At 40.1% G+C, this 20,973-nt stretch overlaps 1 protein-coding gene across 12 annotated transcripts in view; it reads right to left on the bottom strand.

Moving 5' to 3' along the window:
* Positions 1 to 4,219: 4,219 nt before the first annotated feature.
* TEAD1 (TEA domain transcription factor 1) overlaps positions 4,220 to 20,973 on the bottom strand; it is a 264,671-nt gene continuing 247,917 nt past the window's right edge. For 8 of the 12 annotated variants that reach the window (XM_036862668.1, XM_036862659.1, XM_036862665.1 and 5 more), the window contains 2 exons: positions 17,527 to 17,679; positions 4,220 to 12,322 (listed from right to left, as the gene is read on the bottom strand). In XM_036862668.1, coding sequence (XP_036718563.1) covers positions 12,209 to 12,322; positions 17,527 to 17,679 — 267 coding nt within the window. In that variant the 3' untranslated portion in view covers positions 4,220 to 12,208. The remainder of the gene's footprint in view (positions 12,323 to 17,526; positions 17,680 to 20,973) is intronic. The other 4 variants (XM_036862669.1, XM_036862667.1, XM_036862663.1 and 1 more) reach the window with 1 other exon arrangement.

The raw sequence follows: 20,973 nt of genomic DNA, 5'->3' as shown, positions 1-20,973 counted from the left end.
AACAGAAACAGACTCACATAGATGTAAACTATTATATATAGAATGGATAAACAACGAGGTCCTACTGTATAGCACAGGGAACTATATTCAATATCCTGTGATAAACCATAATGGAAAAGAATATGAAAGAATGTGTGTGTGTGTGTGTATGTATATCTATATCTATATCTATATCTATATCTATATAACTGAATCACTCTGCTATACAGCAGAAATTGACACAACATTGTAAATCGACTATACTTCAATAAAATAAATTAAAAAAAGAAAAAGAGTAGACAATGAAGGAACTAGGGACTTAGGAGAATTCCACGCCCTTCCAACCAAAGGTTGAGAACATGCAGCCTGCCAGTAGCAAAGAAACTTAACAGGGGCATGGGCCAGAGCTGGTCTGTAGAAATTGTCCACCATGGCCATAGGCCGTAGCTGGGATGAAGATAGTCTGTAGAAACTGCCTACTTGGTGGAGAGACAGTTGCCAGAAAGCACAGTTGGAGCTGCTCCACAAGGTCTGCTGGGCTTCTGTGCAGAATAATAACGGAGGACTGATCCCCAGAAGGGAAATGCCTTCCTGTCGCCATTGCCTTGCAGATATCCCAAATATCAAAAGGAATGCTTTCATTGTTAGCTTGTTGATTTATTTTGCAGATACCCGTTATTGGTTCAGAGTGTTTTCTCCTAGTTCTAATTTAAGAAGTTTAAAAAAAATCATGAATGGACATTGTGTGTTTTCAGATGCATCTATCTTCCTCTATTCGGATGATCTATGATTTTTCTCCTTTCATCTGTTAATGTGAATCACATGGGTTGATTTTCTATTGTAAACCAACCTTGCATTACTGGGATGGACCCCATTGTGTCATCATGCATTATGCTTTATATACATTGCTATCCTCAAATTAATATTTTAATTTTATGCTCATGAGTGAGATTAACCTATAATTTTCCTTTTTCGTACTGTCCTTGTTGGTATGCTAGCCATATAGTAAGTTGGGGAGTATATTTAGAAACAAACTTTATGTACCTTCTCAGATACCCTTGACTGCCTCCTCTTTCCCTGCCTTGACTTGTAACTCATACCTGTTGGAATTTCCCTCCACTTTCAGACTTTAATGAGACGCAGCATTACAAGACATGGGATCTGCATTCCTGAACAGCTGTTATGAGGTGGATAATGCAACCCGGTGGGACAATCATCCCTGTGGCAAGAACATTGACCAATGAGAACTGAGAGATGGGAGGTTATCTGATAGCTAGATTACTCCCTTTTCTTTCTCCCATCGGTTACTCCACAACATTGTTTCTTCCTGGAAACCTTACCAGAAAAGTCCACACGCCAAAAGTTTCACATGCTGAGTGACCTGATAGGTCTCTTTCAACTCACTGTGAAGTGGCAGTCAAGACAGCAATGCGTCACATCGTATTTCATAGGATTCCCCTTGTTTTACTTCCATTTTTCTCTCATTTTTTCCCTGAGATTACGTTTCCCAAATGAAGTACAGTATGTGTTAGCACCTTAGTCCTTGCCTCAGGCTCTGCTTTCCAGAAGACCTAACCTAAGGTCAGAATTATACCCTTTGTTCTATGCACTGCAGTTATTTTCTGTAAGATTGCAGGACCTTATTCCTTTAAAGTTTGATAGACCTCACTAGTAAACCATGTAGGCTTGAGTTTTTGTGTGGAAATATTGGGAACTACTGTTTCATTATCTTTAACGGTTGTTAAGACTACTCTATTCAGGTTTCCTACTTCTTTGGGAAGCAACTTTCATAAGTCACAGTTTTCTAAGAATTTATCCTTTGTATCTATACTTACAAATTCATTGGCATAAAGCTTATAACAGTATATTTTAATTATCTATTATACTTTTATTAATATCTGTAGGATCTGTAGTGATAACTGTATTTTCATTCCTGTTACCTTTTGTTTATTTAGTTGGTTGGTTTGGTTCTCTCTCCCTCTTTTATCAGTCTTGTTAGGGTTTATAGATTTTATTTGTATTTCTGAAAAACCAATTTTTGACTTTGTTGATCTTCTCTATTGTGTTCATTTTCTATTTCTAATTCCCAAATATATGGGAGCTTTTCCAAAGATCCTTTTAAAATTGATTCTCCCTTAATTGCTTTGAGGTCAGAGAATATCATGCAGTTTTGCAGCAATCCTTTGGAATATATTGACACTTGCTTAATGTGCAAGTGTACGGTTTTCATACCATTCCATGAGACTGAAAAAATATGAATGACAATTTTGGGACACAGAGTACACAATTAGTACTTCAACCTCAGATTTCTCTGAAACTTCTAGGCTAGCCGTCCACCCCTCTGCCTGGAGACCATGTTAAGGCCCCATTTCAAACAGATGCCCCACAAGATGAAGTGCTTGCCTCCCGCAATCTGCCCCACCTCATCTCATTGCTGCTAGTAATTGCTTCTAGCAGCCTGAGGGTTTGCGAGTTACAACCACCTAGATAAATTTGACATATGGGGCATTAAACAGAACAAAAGTGTCTTCAAAGGCAATTAAAAACACTCTGAGGCTTCACCAGCTAACACAACACTGTGCTTTTTGAATTGGACTTGTCCAGGTGCTTACCAATGACTTAACAACAGGAGCTAATTTGGCTTTCAGTACGTGGTAGCTATGATTAAGGGTTCTCTGTCAGTAGTAAGGCAGGAAGAAATGATCGGGGTTCCCAGTGAAGTTTCTTGTTCTCCGATATTACAAGAAGCCTTATTCACCCTCCCCTGTGTGCCTTCAATCCCTTTCCTCAGTGATATTAGGTCACCTAGCACGTCACTCTCTTTGCTGAACTCAAGTTGACTGGAACTGCAGGCACTAGTAAAGGATGTTTTTGATGTGTTAAACACCTTGTTTTAGAGGAGGTGGAGGGCTAAAGTGCCACACAGCCAGCAGCAGAGCCAGGACTGCAAGGCAGGAGGTTTTTCCACCTCTAAATTCTTACTACTTATTAGCTTTTATGATCTTAACAAGGACTTAACTTCTCTGGGCTTCAATTTCCTTATTGGAAAATCGGAAATGTTTCCTTTACTCAAGAGGATGTGGGTTAAAGGAAATCATGACTGTGAAGGTACCTGGCATATTAACAGGGCCTCAGCAAAATGCCCCCCAGTTCCCCTCCCTCTGCCCCGAGCAGCTCACTAGACAACGGCCTTCCTCTTGAATTGTAGCTCGCTAAAAATATGCCTCTTCAAAGGAACTGGAAGCTAATTTTTTCTCTGTTCCCCCTCCCACAGTGCCTCTTGGGATTTGAGGCAGGCTGTGTACCTCAGATTTCAAAGAAATGGGGAGAAGCAAGACCTTCTAAGGTCTAGTTCAAACGGAAGGATCCCAGGGTACATTGGGTCCTGCTGTCAGAAGCCTAAGGTCATTGCTGCTTAAGAAAGCCCCTCGGCCCCCAGATTTCTCCTCCCCAGCCTTGAGCTGTTTCCATGGAGTCTCAGTGAGCCAAAATGCAGAGGCCAAGAGTCAAGGCATCAGAGCCAGGGTGACCTATTGAAGACTCTACCACTCACCAGTCACAACTCTGGACGACCTGCCCTTCCTGAGCATCGGTTGGGGGGTAATAATATTACTGTCATCAGGACTGTTGTTGAGAATCACATGTCGTACCAGCACACTGGCCCAGTGTCCAGCAGGCAGTAAACTTAGTGACTCCAAGGCTTTGTTGTGCATGTGTGTGTTGCACACTCCTGAGGACAGGGCGGGGTTACAGCATGCACCATGCAGGCACCAACTTCTACCCCTGGTTCCTGGCATGCACCCAGCAAGGCGGGTTAACAATTTTAATGACACACTAAAGAGAGACAGGCAGACAGGCAGGCAGACTAACTGACCTGTGGATGTTTTTAAGAAACCCTGCTAAAGGGAACTATACTCAATATTTTGTAATAACCTATAAGGGAAAAGAATATGAAAAAATAGATATATATGTATGTATAACTGAATCACCTTGCTGTACACCTGAAACTAACACAACATTGTAAATCAACTATACTTCTATTTAAAAAAAAACAAAGGAAGAAAGAAAGAAAGAAAGAAACCCTGCTAGACATTAACATGTCATGTTCGGATGACTGAGCTTGGCAGACACCATCAAAAGGATCATGGCTTCAACCTCCTTTACTCTGTCCTTCATATATTCACCCACAACACATAAAGCACCTTTCATTTTCAACAACATACACTTTTGCAGATAAAAAAGGTGACCCACACTTTCATTTTCTTTATTTTTCATTGATACCGTATGAATACAAAGTTTCTAGAAAGCTACAAAATGTCTACCACTTTATCAAGAAGGCATCAAAATGTGTCACTTTGCAAAGACATGAAAACACCTGCAGGAACTGACACAAAAATAGCATTTTTAGAGTGATGAAATAATTGCACTTAACTGTCATGGATATTACAGTTATCACACATATGTACCGCGAAAGCTAGAATACATTTTTTTTTTTTTACAAAGCACTTTATAAAAAAATTCTCTGCACACAAACCCTATAATTTTCATATAACTATCATACTAAAGATAAATTCACTTTAAAGCCAACACTTAGAACATTTTTAAACAAAAAGGTACCAGTACCTAAACACAGACGTTAACAAATACAAGAATACTGTACTGCCAAGAGGTTTAACCAAATGCCTTTTCAAAGTTTCTGCAAACAGGTTATGAAAACGTATGTGAGAATTTGCTCCCATCCCCCCATCTCTCCAATCTACCCAAGAGGAACCTTCTGCCTAAAGGTAGGCTCCCCAGCCCACTCCCAGCAGCAGTACAATATCAAAGGAACCACTGACCAGATGAAACGCTTACGTCACAAGCCCATTTCATACACGTGACACAAAGACACAGACTGTGAGAATCCCATTAAGTCATTTAGAATGTGAACAAACACACGTGGCAAAAACCGATTTACATAAAATTTAAGCATATTAAAGAATTAAAGGCTATTCAGGTTTCTTTTTTAAATGTTACAAAACTTTTTTTTGTCATTTTTTTAGGCACATAGTTTTTGTTTTTACTTTTTTTTTTTTTTCCTTATCTGCAGTCATGAGCCTATTGAAAAAGGCCTACAGAAGTGACTCTTTCAAGGAGGTAACAGGGAGATGGTTTTTTTTTTTTAAAGAAGTGCAGTTAATATCTAATTTACACAGTGAGACTAATCACGGAAAATGACTGATGCAAAAAAGAAAAGAGAAGGAAGGAAGGAAGGAAGGAGGGAGAGACCGAGGGAAGGAGAGGGGGAGAGGGAGGGAGAAAACCAGAGACTGGTTTCCAATTGATTTACACCTAGATTCTGTCAGCCTCTCTCAGAAAAAGCGGAAGGGGAAACAATTTCATAATGGAAGGCAGACAAAAGAGAGCCAACATGATAGAGGTGGAATCTCCTGGAATCTGACCCCATTTCACGATGAACGAGAGGGAACATAAATGCTATTTCAAATGCTAAAATGATGGAGTGGGGCATATAACAGACTCAATGCAAATTCACAGAGAATAAAACAAGTTTACGGCTTAGGAAGTAGAACAATAAAGACAAATATTTCATCTTACTTAATGGTGCATGACTTCAGTGAAACTATCCTTTGCAATGCAATTTTAAACACAAAACCTTCATTCTTAACGATATAAGTAATGAGTTAATGAGAGCAAACTATTGCCAAAGAAAGCACAGTAACAGTTGAAAAGGGAAGCAGGAAAACAAACATTTGATTAATTTCTTCCAAGTTGTGGTATAGTCCTGACATGACAGGGAGGGGCTGAATTCAAGCAGCTAACTATAACTTGTGTTGAGCAATTTTCCTTTTCATTTAATTTTTTTGTTTTCTTGTAGAAATTTCTATGAATACTCACAACTTGGTGTGGATAGAAATCACTCCTGAAATTTCAGACAGCCCAAAGAGGGTATTCTTAAAGACACCAGGTAGAGACAGACGGACCATACGCATTCAGAGGCTAACTTTCAAAGATGTCTAAAGTCACTGTAAAGTCTATATTGGTAAAGAAAAGTCTTTTTTGTCCTGGCTTTTGTTTGGCTCGTGTTTTTGCCTTCTCATCCTTTTCACTCCTCTTCCTCCCCTCTATCAATTTTCCCAATTTATACAAGGTTTTGATAAAAGCCAACACGGACTCTAAAGAGTTGCCCTTTGGAGGGCTGGAACATTCTTCGAGAATTCCGAATTGTGAGTGGTGCTCTTTGGAAGTTTCTCATAGCACATTCAGACAACACTCAGAGTCAACATTTTCGCCCTAAGAAGAACACTTCAATTGTAATGACCCTAACCCATTTTTTGTTCTGCACTGTCATCTCAGTTTGAGGCTTCCAACTTTCAAAACGGTATCACTGCGTAAACCAGAAGTGCGCGCTGTCATCTGAGTGGAAAGGCAGGCCTCCACAGACTGGACATGAGCATAAGGAGAAGGACAAGTCTGTCCACCAGCCGAGAGTCTGCGGTTTGTGTGCAAGTTCCCTCAGGCGGACGCAGGGCTGGGTGATGGGCGGAGATGGCGCACGGGGTCACGGCGCACCAACACACCAGTTCCTGGGGGCCCTCCTGCCGCCGTGCGCCCCGGGGGCATGGGTGGCAGGGGCTCCCCCACGGCAGACAGATAGCGCAGCAGGCAGGGTCCGCGTCGTGCTCTTGTGAATGGAGGCCTGTGGCTGGTTACTATCCCAGTAAACCAAAGGCATTACGGTGATCTCAGAATATTTTTGGTCTCTCTACAAATTATCGTGATTATGGCAGCACTTTTCTAAGCTGGAATCTCAAACCAAAGGCACTTTCATGCTAGAGTGCAGAAGATTCACAAATAGCTAAGTATTTGGTCATGAATTTAAAAGGCAACATTAAAAGTATACAATTTGCTTTTCATAGTAAACTACAAAGTTGCAAAACCTTCCATTTTGGTATAGACATTTGACAGTGTGGTCAATGAACTGACTTCTGTTCATTTCAGATTTCAGACCAAGAAGTCAGTTTCCTATAGAACTGGAGAAAAATGGGCTTACAAAACAAAAATGAAAACAATGCTTGCTTGCTCTATTTTAAATACTGTGCCGATCAGTAAAGGGACATCGAGAACTGGTGTGAGAAAAGGCTGGCGGCACGACTAAGTATCACTAAGGCACTGCTTACTGAACGCTTTGGCAGCTCTGAATTGAAAACTTCCTACAAAAGTTAACAGTAGTAAGAGAAATGCTTCCAGCTTACAAAAGGGCTCACAGTTCCGAGGCAGCCTTCTGCACTGCAAACCCTACACGCGACATCGCAAAGATTTAAGGCTTTTCAGAAATGACATGTGCAGGGTTTTGCCACAGAAACATCAACAGAAAGAAAGAAGCAATGCAGACGTATCCTCTTAATGTCACAGGTGTGAACACCAACACAAAATTGGTTCTACCCTTCGTTAGGACAGGTGTAGTGTACCAGAGCATAGACAAAATCATACAAGTTATCGGTACCTGGTTTGAAAAGTTGACTGTCATCTTGTGTGATTTAAATAACTTACGTTTGTACAAAAACAAACTGCAAAAGCCACTAGAGTACTGAGACCTAAAGAAGACTTGGGTTTGTAACACCAAGTTCTGGGCACGGGGGCTGTTTTTTGGCTGGTCCGAGCGTGGGACTTTGCTGCTGGGATGCTTTGTGCAGAGAAATTTGACTCAGAGCCTGTGGCAGGTGAACTGTCCTCAGGGTAAGGAAAAGGCTCATCAGCTTTCCTATCTGCTCGCGGGGGCCTCCCAGACAAGACACTCCAGGGAGAGAAGCAGCACCACCACCAGGAGATGCAGCTGCTCTGGCAGAGGAAGGGGGTCCTAACCTCCCTCTCTCTCTTCCGCCCTGAGCACCAGAGAGGAACGACCCCCGCCAAGAGGCCAGGGATTAAGTGGCAGGAGTCCCAGAGCCTTACCCTTAATCTGTCACTGACCAGCTGGGTGACTCTGGGCAAGTCATCTCCCCTCTGGGACTCAACTTTCTCATCTACAAAATGGAGGTCACAGGCATACCTCGTTTTATTGTGCTTCACAGATAGCGCAGTTTTTAAAAATTGAAGGTTTGTGGCCACCCTGCGTCAAACGAGTCTACCAGCGTCATTTTTCCAATAACATTTGCTCACTTCACGTCTCTGTGTCACATTTTGGTAATCCTCGCAATAATTAATAATTGAATCATAATTCAACTTTTTTATTATTTTCATATTTTTTATGGTGACCTTCAAGTTTCTATTGTAATTGTTCCGGCATGTTTTAGCAATATTTTTAAATTAAGGTACATGCACTGATTTTTTTTGACATAATACTATTGCACACTTAATAGACTACAATATAGCGTAAACATAACTTTTATATGCACTGCGTGACTCGCTTTACTGTGATATTTGCTTTCTTGTGGTGCACTGGAACTGAGCCCGCACTAGCTCTGAGGTATGCCTGAAGACTGTGCTTTCCTAAAGCTCAATAAAGAAAAATTCGATCAGCCCTCTTCCAAAATGAATCCCTCTCTCCACCATCCTTAAAGATGAAATGTTCTAGAGGTTTCTCTAAATTCTACAAAAAAGCAATGAGTGCAAGGCTAAAAGTAGAAGACCAGAGGAAATTTATTGAAATGATTAAAGGTTTGATAATGAGAACTATAACCTTATGAGAAATAATAAAAATGGGTGGGATTTTTTTTTAACCTGATAAAATAAGCAATGAAGAGCAAATTAAAAATGCTCTTTAAATAGGTGTGAGTTGATTATAGGGATGATGGTGGCCAGCTGTCCCCAACTTTCCCAGGGAGGAAGGAAAAAATACTTGTAGCAGAGATTCTGTTGTGAAATAGAAGTTCTGAAACAGGAAGAAACATGGACACAAGATCATTTGAGTAATATTCCTACCTGTCTCTTGATGGCCTGAAACAAAGCTCCCAGGAGAGAAGCTTTCTCAGGGTAAAATGGAAGGAGAAAGAAAATCTCAAATACGGCAATTGTGACCTGTCAGATGCAGGGCAGTGGTTCTCAACCAGGGGCAATTCTGTGCCCCATGGCACATTTGGCAATGTCTGGAGACGTTCTGGGTTGTGACAACTGGGGAAAGGTGTATCTAGTGGGCAGAGGCTAGGGACGCTGCTAAACCTCCTACAATGCACAGGCCAGCCCTGCACCCCAGAGAATTATCTGGTCCAAATGTCAACAGTGTCGAGAAACCCTGATCTAGGGTAGCTTGGACGTTCTGGGATTCTAGGATATGTTTTGAAAAAGCCCCAACTTTATTTAGGTCTCTTGCTAAGATGAAAATGAATACCAGAGACCAAAGCCCAGTTCTTCAGCTTCTCCCTATTTAGGCTGTGGAAAGTGGCCTCCAAACTCTCCAGTGAAAGCACAAGATGTCCCTGAATCGATCCTGGTAGTGGAGCGTCAACCAGGAGATAGAGCACCCAGAAAAGAGCAGTGAGGACAGAGCTTTGGAAAGGCTTCTTTATGGTACAGAAAGCTTTACGAAGGGAGGAGACTCTGCCATAAAGGGTGAAAGACCAAAAACAGACTTGGATTCGATGTTGTAACACAAATCTAATCCCAGGGTCTAATTTGGGAGTGACAGAGAAAGGGCTAAGAGGTTGGACCAGTGGTTAAGACAGGGAGAATATCTGCCCTGGAGAAATCTTTAGAAGAACAAGACAAGAAGTAAACTTGTTTTAAGAGCAGAAAGCAATCCTCAAGTTCATCCATGTAAACCCCCAAACTCAACTACAAAGGCATTCGGAGGAAGAGGACAAGCATCAGAGGGCCCAGCCTAACTCTGTGAATTCAGCAGACCAGGGTACGCCCTTCTCTGCAGCCAAAAGAACTATCCTCTAGCTGGTGTTCTTGGGTCTCGATCTATTTGCGCTTTGAAAAAAGTAAATCCTCAGAGCCCTCCTGGCAGCACCAAAGAGCCCCATTCCTGGGAGAAAACGTGAACCAAATACCTCTTGCCCTGAAGTTCTGGGATGGCGTGGCTTTTAGCCACATAAGATCATTTGCGCCCCTTGGTCCTGAGAGACTGGGGGTAACACCTTGAGTAGAGACACAGGAGATGGGAGCAAAAGAAGCATCCCTAAGAAGGGTGACCGAGAGAAGTCGTAAATATGATGACCAAGGAAGAAGCTTAATGCTTGGGCCGAAGACCAGATAGAAGGGTGGGCCACTAGGGCAATTCTTCAAAGGTCCACTTGGAATCAGGGAACAAACTGTAGTCTCTTTATGGAGGGAAGATACACACCATGCTACTGGCTTATGTAAGGGATGTGCGTTCCAAAAGGGGAAAATTCTACGCTTTCTCCTTTGGTCTTCCCAGTGACCAGGGTCATGGGTTTGGGAGAGGTCAGGCTTGGTTCTTCTGTTTGCCCCGAGCCAGCCACACCCTCATGACCACCAGATACTAACCAATATATAAGCAGGGTCAGAGCAGGTGGTGGGACAGGGAAGGGGGTGGGTAGGTTATTTGAATGTGACAGAACAAAGTTTTTATTTTCTGGCTTGACGTAAAAGTCTTGACATGTTTCACAACTTACAAAACATTTTATGTTCTAATAGTGTTAACCTATTCCTGACAATTATGAAAAATGTCACTTTCCTCCAGGAAGTTGGGGAGTATGCCCTGTCCCCTTCGCAGTGAAGCACTTATGGAAATAACCCAAGACAGGTGGCCACATCAAACCAACTGTGCCTGGACAATGCTTTGGAATATTTGGGTTGGAAAGTTGAATTCCTCCTAGGAAGAAAACCTCCCAAATGTGCCTATTTGGAAAGGGCAGAGATAGATAGCTGAGCCTCTTCAACCTCAGTCAAATAAGTATTGTGACTTATTGAGAGATGTCAAGGAAATGGGTGTCCTTAGCGAATACACCTAGATCTACGGACACAGATTGAGAAATACACACATATCAGCACCTAGAAAACTGAGTGACACTGAATAGATGTTCAATAAATATGTGTTGAATAACTATATATGTATATGTGTATATATGTACACACAAACACACACGTACACATATAGTTACAGCAGGTTAATATGCATATTGGATCACCAGAAATAATTTACCCACAGGCTGGTGAGCACACCTGTGATTTTCTGGGGAGCAGAGATCCTAAAACTGATGAGCCTTTTATGAGTTTGGTTGATGAAATTTCTCCCAGCCACAGGGTTTCTATAATTTGCAGCTCACAGTGCAGTATTCATGCCAATTTTAAATTTTTGTTATTAAATTTCAGTGGTTCAAATATTTACTCATCTTACTAAAAAATTTGGTTGTCCATATAAAATATAACTGCACACACAAGACTATAAACATTGTAAGTTTAGATTTTCAGTATTTATCTACTTATTGCAAAAAGAGCCATCTTTTCTTTTTCATTAAATAATCATCACATTAGTACAATACAATTTTATATTTTTTAAATATACTATATATGTTAAGGATAAGGGGTGAAGTTTTCTTCCTCTGTAATAGCTGTTTCAAGAGTTTAATGGATTAGGAGATTAGTTTTAACCTTGAGGAAAAAAGTACAAATTTGTCTCATTAGGATATTTCTACCAAGCATTTCTTAAGGCTATATTTTAACATTTGGTTTCAAAAAGAAGGAAAAGTTTCATTTAAAAAATAATTTAGTGAATTACATTCTTTCATAACTTCCACCCTAATTTGTTACAAAGATAAGTCTAAAGATTCTTAGTTTTGTGTACTAATTTACATTTATATTTAAAGATTAATTTTACTTGTATCTTAAAACAAGAATTTTATGTTGGAAAAAAAAAAACACTAAATACATTTGTATAAAGGCTGTAAATGTCCAATGGTAAATGCTCCGTCTTAATTTTTTTTTCTACCACAACGAGAAACAGGTCTCTGCAGACAGAGACTTGGGTTCTTAAGGTTCATCTTTCTGAGGAATTGTGGGCTGTGGATCTGAATAACACACAGAAACAACTCGATTTCTCTTTTTACAACTGTACCAGAACTTCACAGCTACAATGAGTATGAACACATGAAAAAATGACTTCACTCAAACAGGATTTAGAAAAGTTGGGGTGACCTCAGGGCCAGGGCAGCACCCCTGCGTGGTGAGGTTTACAGTCAGTCGTTCAATCATGGAGAGAGTGTGTGTGTGTGTGCACATATGTGTGTGTGTATATACAGATATCTATATATATAAATAACCACGGTTAGTCCTTTACAAGCCTGTAAATATGATGCTGTGCTCCATGTTCACTATTTGAAACTTCAAATACACAGGCCATGCACAGGAGAGTTTCTTGTGTATCCCTGTTTGTTACCACCTGTTTTAATAAAAAAAAAAGTATAAATGGAAAAGAATATGAAAAAGAATGTACAACATATATAGGTATAACTGAATCACTTTGCTGTACAGCAGAAATTAACACATTGTAAATCAACTCTGTCAATAAAATATTTTTTAAAGTATATATATACATATATATCTATATCAAACACCACATGAATGAAAACATATTCCATCTGTGTCATGATGACTACGATTTACTTGGAGAGGAATATGGAGTCCAATGTTCAAAAAGTGGATTGTTAAGAGATCTGCCCAGCCTCCCTCCACCCCCTCCAGCACAAACTCAGGATATTACAGGTCCAACTTAAATCCTATTTAAGCTTAGTTACCATTATGTAAGAAAGACCTTACAGATTGGGTCTCACTCAGAGAGCCTAAGAAGACACCACAAGAATTAGTGTGGGGTTTTTGTTTTGTTTTTTTTGGGGGGGGGTGTGTGCAATTTCTTTTACAACACAGAGAATTTTCTATAATTCTGTCCCATGGGACAGTCATTTATCCTAGGGACTGTCTCCTATCTTATTCCGAAACCTCTACTAAATTCCATTTCACGATAGCCAATGGGAGACATAAGCTCTGTGAGTGCCTTGCTCACCACTGTATTAACATGCAGTGCCTGGACTCAGTGAAATATATGCTGAGTAAAAGAATAGTCACACAGTTCAAACCCATGTTGTTCAAGGGTCCACTGTATTCGCTGAATGGATGGAAATTCACAGAATAATAGCCACCATCTGTTCAGTGCTTACTATGCACCTCCTCTGTATTAAATGCTTTACAGAAAGTATCTCATATAATATTACAACAACTCTAGGAGCAGGTGCGATATCACTCCCTCTTTGACAAGGGAGGATGCTTGGGGTTAATTTGTTTAAGGTTATACTAATGTCAACGAAAAACCCAGATCTTCTGAATCTGAAGACCTTTTTCTTACCCGTGATGCCATGCTGCTCTAGATAAATGCATTGATACAGTGATGAATCATCTACTTTTTTTCTTTTTTTTTTTTCTGGGTAACAAAGTTTTTTTTCAATACTGGTACCCACCTGCTTTTCTAGTCTCACTCCCTGCCACTTCCTTTGCAGATCAAATACTCCAAGTATGCAAGTCTTCCAGCCCTGAAATCTTTCTCTACCTCATCCCTATATCCAAACAAATGCCGTGTCCTGCTGCTTTTACCTCCTGAATAGTTCTTGAATCCATCTCCCCTTTCCCCTGCCACAGTCCAAGGCACCAGCAAAGCTGACCTGGACTCCTCCACCAGCGGCCACCCTTGCCGGGCACCAGTCTCACCTGCGCACAGTAGTCACAGTAACCTTGAAAGAAATATGAATGTGACAACAACACACTCCTGCCTAAAAGCTGAATGGCCTCTTTTAAACTTTAGGATGAAGAGAAAACCTGTTCTCATCCTACAAGGATGAGAGTGAGCGGCCCATTCTGGCTGGTCCTACCTGGCCAGCCACACTGCTCTGTTTCCAGTCCTCCTCCTACCACATTCCCACCTGCTTGCAGTATTCTTCCCTTCCCTCTCTGCCTCTCTATCCATCTGGAGACACCTCTCAATTGTTTCTTCCTCAGGGAAGCCTTCCCTGACCTCCTATTACACGTTCTCTTGTCACCATGCACCGACCTCTACCAGCCGCCAGCCACAGGTGAATTACACGCATTTTGTGACTCCCTGTCCTTGATGAATGCCTGCCTCCCTCACCAGACCCCAGGATGCCTGGTCCCGCCTGTCTAGTTCACCGCAGCCCCGCAGCTGACATGTCAGTATGCACCCACCGAACAGGCCTTTTCTTGGTAAATCTGAAAAATATCTGCTTGTCCATCAGGCAACTTAAATATCATCTTTTAACATTCCTGAGAATTCCCCACCTCATTCCAAGTACAGGTGCCTGCTCAGGCAGTTCAACTACTCTGTGCTCCCATGATGTCTGTTTCACAAGTTTACTGCAGCCATGATGGCCTTGCATCGTCATCGTCTATTTACCTGCCTCGTTCTCCCTACAAGGCCCAGATTTCCTGTGTTTTATTTGCACTGTATTTCAGCAGCTAGTACAACCTTTCCATAACTTAGCCGAATGAATGCAAACATTCTCAATAACCTTTGAGGTGGAGAGGGCAGACTTGAGCACTTTGTTTGTAAACGGAGGAAACTGAGGTCTGGAGACTTTAAATGTCTTACCCAAGGTCATAAAGTAGAGCTGGGTCCTAAACTCAAGTCTTCTCATTCCATGACCATGACATCCTGCAAAGTGTCTTTTCCATCAATTCAAATCTTAATTTACGTCTATCACTGGCTCTGTGACCTCAGGAAGGACTAATATTCCTTATCCATAAAATAGGAATAAAAATGACTTCACAGTTCTGTAGTTGAGAATTTCATAATATAATCTACAAAAGATTCAGCACTGTGCCTGGAACCTCTATGATCTATTTTACCTTCTTGCAGACTTTCTATGAAAGACTATATCCTATTTAGGCTTCATGCTTGAGATGAAGGAGGAAGGAAAAAAAATGTTTCTAGCAACCTGTATGTCTGAATATGACCTCAAAAGATGATCGGAATCCTTGGCCCACAATTCAGTCGCTGTCTTCCTCAGTCTGATTGCCACCATTAAGGCCCCAAACCTACAGGGTCACCTCAATTCCTGAATCATTCTGACGAAACCAGAGTCTAGCCCACCAGCCAGTAAGGCCTAGAACTGGCCGTGGTGACACAGGTTTTGTATCTAATGTTCCTAGTAAAACACCTGCAACTGTGTCCAGCAACTGTCATTCTGGCCATGTCCCTACACCTGAGGAAGTGCTGAAAAGTATGATCTCTCCTGTTTATCAGTGAGATGACTTCATTTTCATTACCCAGGAGTGCTGGCTTAATTTCAGTTTTTCTACAGAAAACTATTATTTCTAGCGAACATTTATTTGCTACTAATTCTATATTTATTTGCTTCTAATTCTTCATATCAAAGGGATGTATATAGTTGCTTAATGATACGTTTTAAAATTAATTTAACCTGGTAAGTTAAATGGATGGAAGCCACGTGTTCCAAGGGAGCATTACTGATATAGTTACATGGGTTTTGTGGGTAATAGATACTTACAACTTTCCCTGATCGTATTTATCTTGGCTGTGCTGTGAGGTTGGGTTTTAGGGACTGAGGACATATTTCTTAACGTGCTGAAACAGTCTCACTGGTTTGTAAGAAACATCTTAGACTCCCTCCAGAAGAGGGGGGGATGGCCATCCACTCAGAGAGTTTTGGTTAATTTCTGAGGCAACTTAACGTCCACACCAGGATGCCACACACACCTTCTGGTCATCTGAGCACTAAGGTGATCCATCTGTTCTTAAATAGCAACAAAGAACACCTACATGACAAGTACCTGCCAGCACCCCAAACCTTGAACTGCTCAATTTTCACCAAAGACCATTAGAAAAAGGATACTAATGAATAGTTATAATATGTTTTCCAAACTTTCTCCTGGACTGCTAGTTTCCAAGTTTCAGAGGGACATGGACACATATGAGAATCCACTGAGATTCTCTCCTTGGAATAAATGAAAATTAGATATAAAATTATCAGTCTGCCAATTGTATACCCATAATCACGTGTCTGTGAACTCTGAGGCTCCCTGTGGCTCACTTAACCAATCCCCTATAGCAGTGGGTCTCAACCTGGCTACACACCAGAACTACCTGGGGAGCAGTAAAAATAAACAAAAACCATGATTCTGGGTCCCATCCTTCAGAATTTTTAAAAGCTTCCTGGATGAATATCTTGATATGCAGAAGGTGTTTTTTCATTTTTGATTTATTTCTTTTTTTTTTTTTTTTTACAGTGGCATACAAGAGCTGGCTCCTACTAGCTCTGAAAGTTATTGTTAAATATGAAGGAATTTCGTGAGCTGGACAAATATTGGTAGCTTGAAATTGCCCATAGAGGCTGTATTTGCAACAGTGGAAATGGGCAAAAGCTACGGATCAGGGTTTTGGAAGGAACTAGGGGAGAGCCTTTTTTTTTTTTAAACTAGCACATCACTGATTGAGAACCACTGTCCCACTGAATCCAGAAAGTCCAGGTAAAGAATTCTTGCTCTAAGTATTCTAGTTCTTAAACCTGGTAACAAAGAATAACAAAGTAGGCCTTCAGAGGGCTGAATATTTGACCACAATATTGTCCTGCTGCCCCTTTTTGCAAAATTGTTTCCACCAAATTTTGTTTTGGCATTTTGCCTTTGGTTTAATCAAGGAATGTTATTTTTAAAAAATTAGCTTTATGAAATCCATTACTGCATATTTTATAGGTATATTTTGAGAAGAGCACTGTACTTACTAACCTTCCTAAGTAACCAAATGAAGCCCCCGTGAGAAACTGTTTTAAAGTTAAATTTAGGGGGAAAAAAACACACAGAGCATTGCCCAGGGGAACCAGAAAATTTTCCCATCATGGACCTTGAGCACCATTGTTTTTTCCTTGCCCTTTAGCTGCCCATTAAGTTTTGACCATACTTTTCAGCCCATAAATATTCTCCCCCCGCTCCTGGTTATGCCACTGTATTCTAGTTTATATTTCTCCTGGTACTGAGGGTTTATATTTTGCTATATTAATGTATGTTACTTATAATAATAAGGCCTTGTAAATCCTTCATGAAGTGAGTCTAGGTACGTTTGAAGCACAAACCTGCTGACTCAGCTTTTGCCTCATTTATGATTTGTATACTATGGTGCTGCTGAGACTCACACTTAGCTAATACTGGAATTACCCAGGGAACCTTAGAAAAATACACATGCCCGGGTCCTATCCTCAGAGATCCTGATTTAACTGATCTAGGATGCAGCCCTGCTATCGGGATTTTTAGATATTCTCCAGGTCTTGCTAATGTGCAGCCAGAATTAAGAATCTAGTTGTATCACCCTCACCCTCCCTTCCCAAATTCCAGTTCGGCTAAGCTTAGAAAGCCCAGCCAGATGAGACCCCTTTCTCTTCCACAAACTTGAGCCAAACCAAGTTTGCCCTATGGATGTGTGAATTCAACTGCTGATTGACCACCTGGGGCCCAGCCCCACAGTCTAGCCAGTTACCCTTGGCCCAAGCCCCAGCACCTCCCAGGCCATCTTCCCACCAGCCTCATGGCTGAGTCTGACAAAACATGAAAGAGACAAACAGTTACCAATAAAATTGTGAAGTTTTCCAAAACACTGTTCATCATATATTTCTCTGGTAAGTGTTTGAGCTTGTGGATGAAATTGATCATATATTCACACATCGGGGAGCGGTTTATTCGGTATACAAATCGGCCATTCTCAAACCTTGCATATTCCGTCTGTGAGGGAAAAAGGATTTGAGCATTTGTACACTTTTGACTTCAAAATACATAAGAAAGATATTATCGCCTGTAAAAGCATTTTACTTTCTCAACATGAATCACCTGCTATATGCTGCACTGCTTATGTAGTTTACTTCATTTAAAAAAATCCTATCTCCAAACTTAACACCATACTCAGAATCCATTATTTTTCTGGAAATTTTTTTTTTTAAACTTGGGAAGATCCCACTGAAGCACTTAGAAATAAGAAAGACACTCTTAGATACTCTGGATCAAAGAGGAATTTAAAAAGAAATTACAAGCTATCTAAAGAGTAATGAAAAAGAAAATATTTACATCAAACTTTTGGGACTCAATGAAGCTATACTTGCAGGAAAGCAGCTTCCTGTCTTCATCTTTAAAGATGAAAAGTTATAGAACTTAGTACACATCTTAGAAAATTAATAAACCCTACAAAATAAACCCAAACCAGTGAAAACCAGGAATAGGAAATTAATAAAGATAAAAGCTCAAATCAATACAAAGGAAATTATTTTAAAGATTTTTTTTTTGACGTGGACCTTTTTTTTTTTTAAAGTCTTTATTGAATCTGTTACAATATTACTTCTGTTTTATGGTTTTTGGTTTTTTGGCCACGAAGTATGTGGGATTCCAGTTCCCTGACCAGGGATCAAACCCGCACCCCCTGCATTGGAAGGCGAAGACGTAACCACTGGACTGCCAGGGAAGTCCCGCAAAGGAAATTTAAAATGTAGACAGGATATAAAAACTAGTTCTTTAAAAAGACAAAATAAAATAAATAAACCCTTCCCAATCTTAAGAAGAAGAAAGAAAAGAGACGAAACCACAATTACATTATTGTTCAGAAGATTTAGAGGAGGTTACTTCATGTAACTCTTTGGCAACCAACCAACCAACCAACCAATCAATCAATAAAAGCAAAGGAAAACCTAGAGGACAGGATGATTTCCCATCAAAGTACAAATTGCTAATACTGAACCAAAAAGAAGTAGAAAACTCCAATAGGTCAATTACTGTGGAAATGACTAAAAACTATTTAGAAATCTACCACTGAAAAAGGTCCCAAGACCAAATGGTTTCACAGCTAAGTTTTATATAATCTTTAAAGAACAGTTATTTTCAATGATATTCAAACTATGCTATACCATAGAAAAAGATAGGTATTCCAATTATTTTTATGAAATTGATGTATATTCAATACCAAAAGTTGATAGTTTATAAAAAAGAAAAGTATAGATTAATATCACTTATGAGGTGCAAACATTTTACGTAAAATAGCAAACAATGCATCAAAGTATCCAAAGTAGAACTTTCTTCAGGAATGCTGTGGTGGTTCATACACAGGACATGTGTTAACTCATGATGTCAACAAATTGGAGAAAAATCACATAGTAAGAGTTGCTGAAAAGGCATCTGATAAAATATTGCAGCTATTACTAATAAAAAAAATTTAAGTAAAATAGGAGTAGAAAGAAAGAATTTAAATATAAAATAAAGACCATTTATAAAAACCAATAATAAGTTTAATCCCAACGTCAAACATCAAAAACTATTTCTATTGACATCAGTAACCATACAAGGATACTCACCATCACTATTTCTTTTATTTCTTTTTACACAGTGTTGGAAGTTTTAGCAATGAGAGAAGGTGAGAAAATAATAATAGTAATAATAATAAAAGTGTCATGAACATTGGAAACGAAGAGATAAAATAAAGTCTTCTCTTTTTGCTGCTGCTAATACAACAGAGAAAACCCATGAATCTAGGGGGCAAAACCCGCTAGAGATAAATAAGAGAATATGGTAAGATGGCCAAATAGAATATAGATATGCAAAAACTAGGAGCTTTCTTCTATTCTAGTAATTAAAATCTGGAAATTGGAAATTGTATTAACAAATTATATAATATTTAGAGATATATTTAACAACAAAGGGATAAACCTATATATGAAAACTGTAAAATCTTATTAAAATAGATAAAATGAGATAGAAATGCAAATAGGTTCTTGATTGGAAAGATTTAATATCAATAACATATCAATCTGTCCCCAAATAATATCTAAATCTAATGCAATTACAATTAGGTTGCTCAGGACTTCCCTGGCAGTCCAGTGGTTAAGACTCCACACTTCCACTGCAGGGGGCGCGGGAAGATCCTATATGCCGCGTGATGTGGCCAAAAAACAAAACCCAAAAAAACGATTAGGTTGCTCAAACAAGATTTTTGTTTTTCTTTACATTTTTAAAATGATCTCATAGTTTGGAAGAATAAATGCTGGCTACCTGCCTAGAAAATATATGAAAAAGAAGAGCAGTGAGATTGACTTGCCCCAGCAGATATCAGAACATGCTATAAAGCCACTGTAATCACATCAACACAATAATGGGACATGTAGAGATAAATAGCGGGTGGAATAGAATAGACTCCAGGAACAGCCCCCAGTATATGCAGTAACTTAAAAGGGACAGATCCACTCAGTTGGAAAATAAATGATTTAATAAATGATTTTGACACAAATGCCTATCTATTTGGGAGAAAATATAAGCAGACTCCCATTTCACACCAAATGCAGAAATATACTCCAAGCAGATTAAAGGCTTAATTACAAAACTCCACCTGCCACACCATAGCACTTTCTCTATGAAAATGCCTGAGATTTCATCAGTCGAAGACAACCTTTCCCTGTTCCCTGAACTTATAAAGAGATTTGGGTATGTTAGCTGAGGATGAAATGAAGAATAATTTGACATCTGAGAAACTGAGTTACTCATCTGGTTCATCTTTTCTCACAGGTACCTGTCCAGGCAGGAAGTCCATCTACAGGTAAGCCCTGACAACTTGGCCATTTGGTAGCAACGGTAACACTAACCTTCCGTGCTCCCAACCACCAGCAGGTACCTTTGCTTCCTCCTTCTCAGGGGAGATGGAGGTCACGTGGCTCCAGGTCTCCCAGCTGTGTCTCATTACACAGCCACATTCTCACCCACCCTCTCCTTGGACTTCCCAGACACTGCATTGAGCTGGTTTCCCCACCCCGCCCCCACCCTTCTTTGTCCTCGGCTTCTCTGTTCATGTCTCCCTTTCCACCTACCCCAGGTCTGGCTGCCACTCTCCAAACTTAATCTTTATCCCTATTTTCCTTGCTATTCCCTCTCTGCAGCTAGCTCTCCATTCCCACAGCTTTGATTATCCTTAATGCTTAGGATTCTCAATTGATATTTTCAGTCTTTACCTGTCTCCCAAATCCTAGTGTTGCATCTATATTCGCC

Source organism: Balaenoptera musculus, chromosome 8 (genome assembly GCF_009873245.2).
Source record: "Balaenoptera musculus isolate JJ_BM4_2016_0621 chromosome 8, mBalMus1.pri.v3, whole genome shotgun sequence".
Taxonomy (NCBI): domain Eukaryota; kingdom Metazoa; phylum Chordata; class Mammalia; order Artiodactyla; family Balaenopteridae; genus Balaenoptera; species Balaenoptera musculus.
The sequence above is the reverse complement of the archived record's forward strand: the minus strand, read 5'-3'. Positions and strand labels throughout refer to the sequence as shown.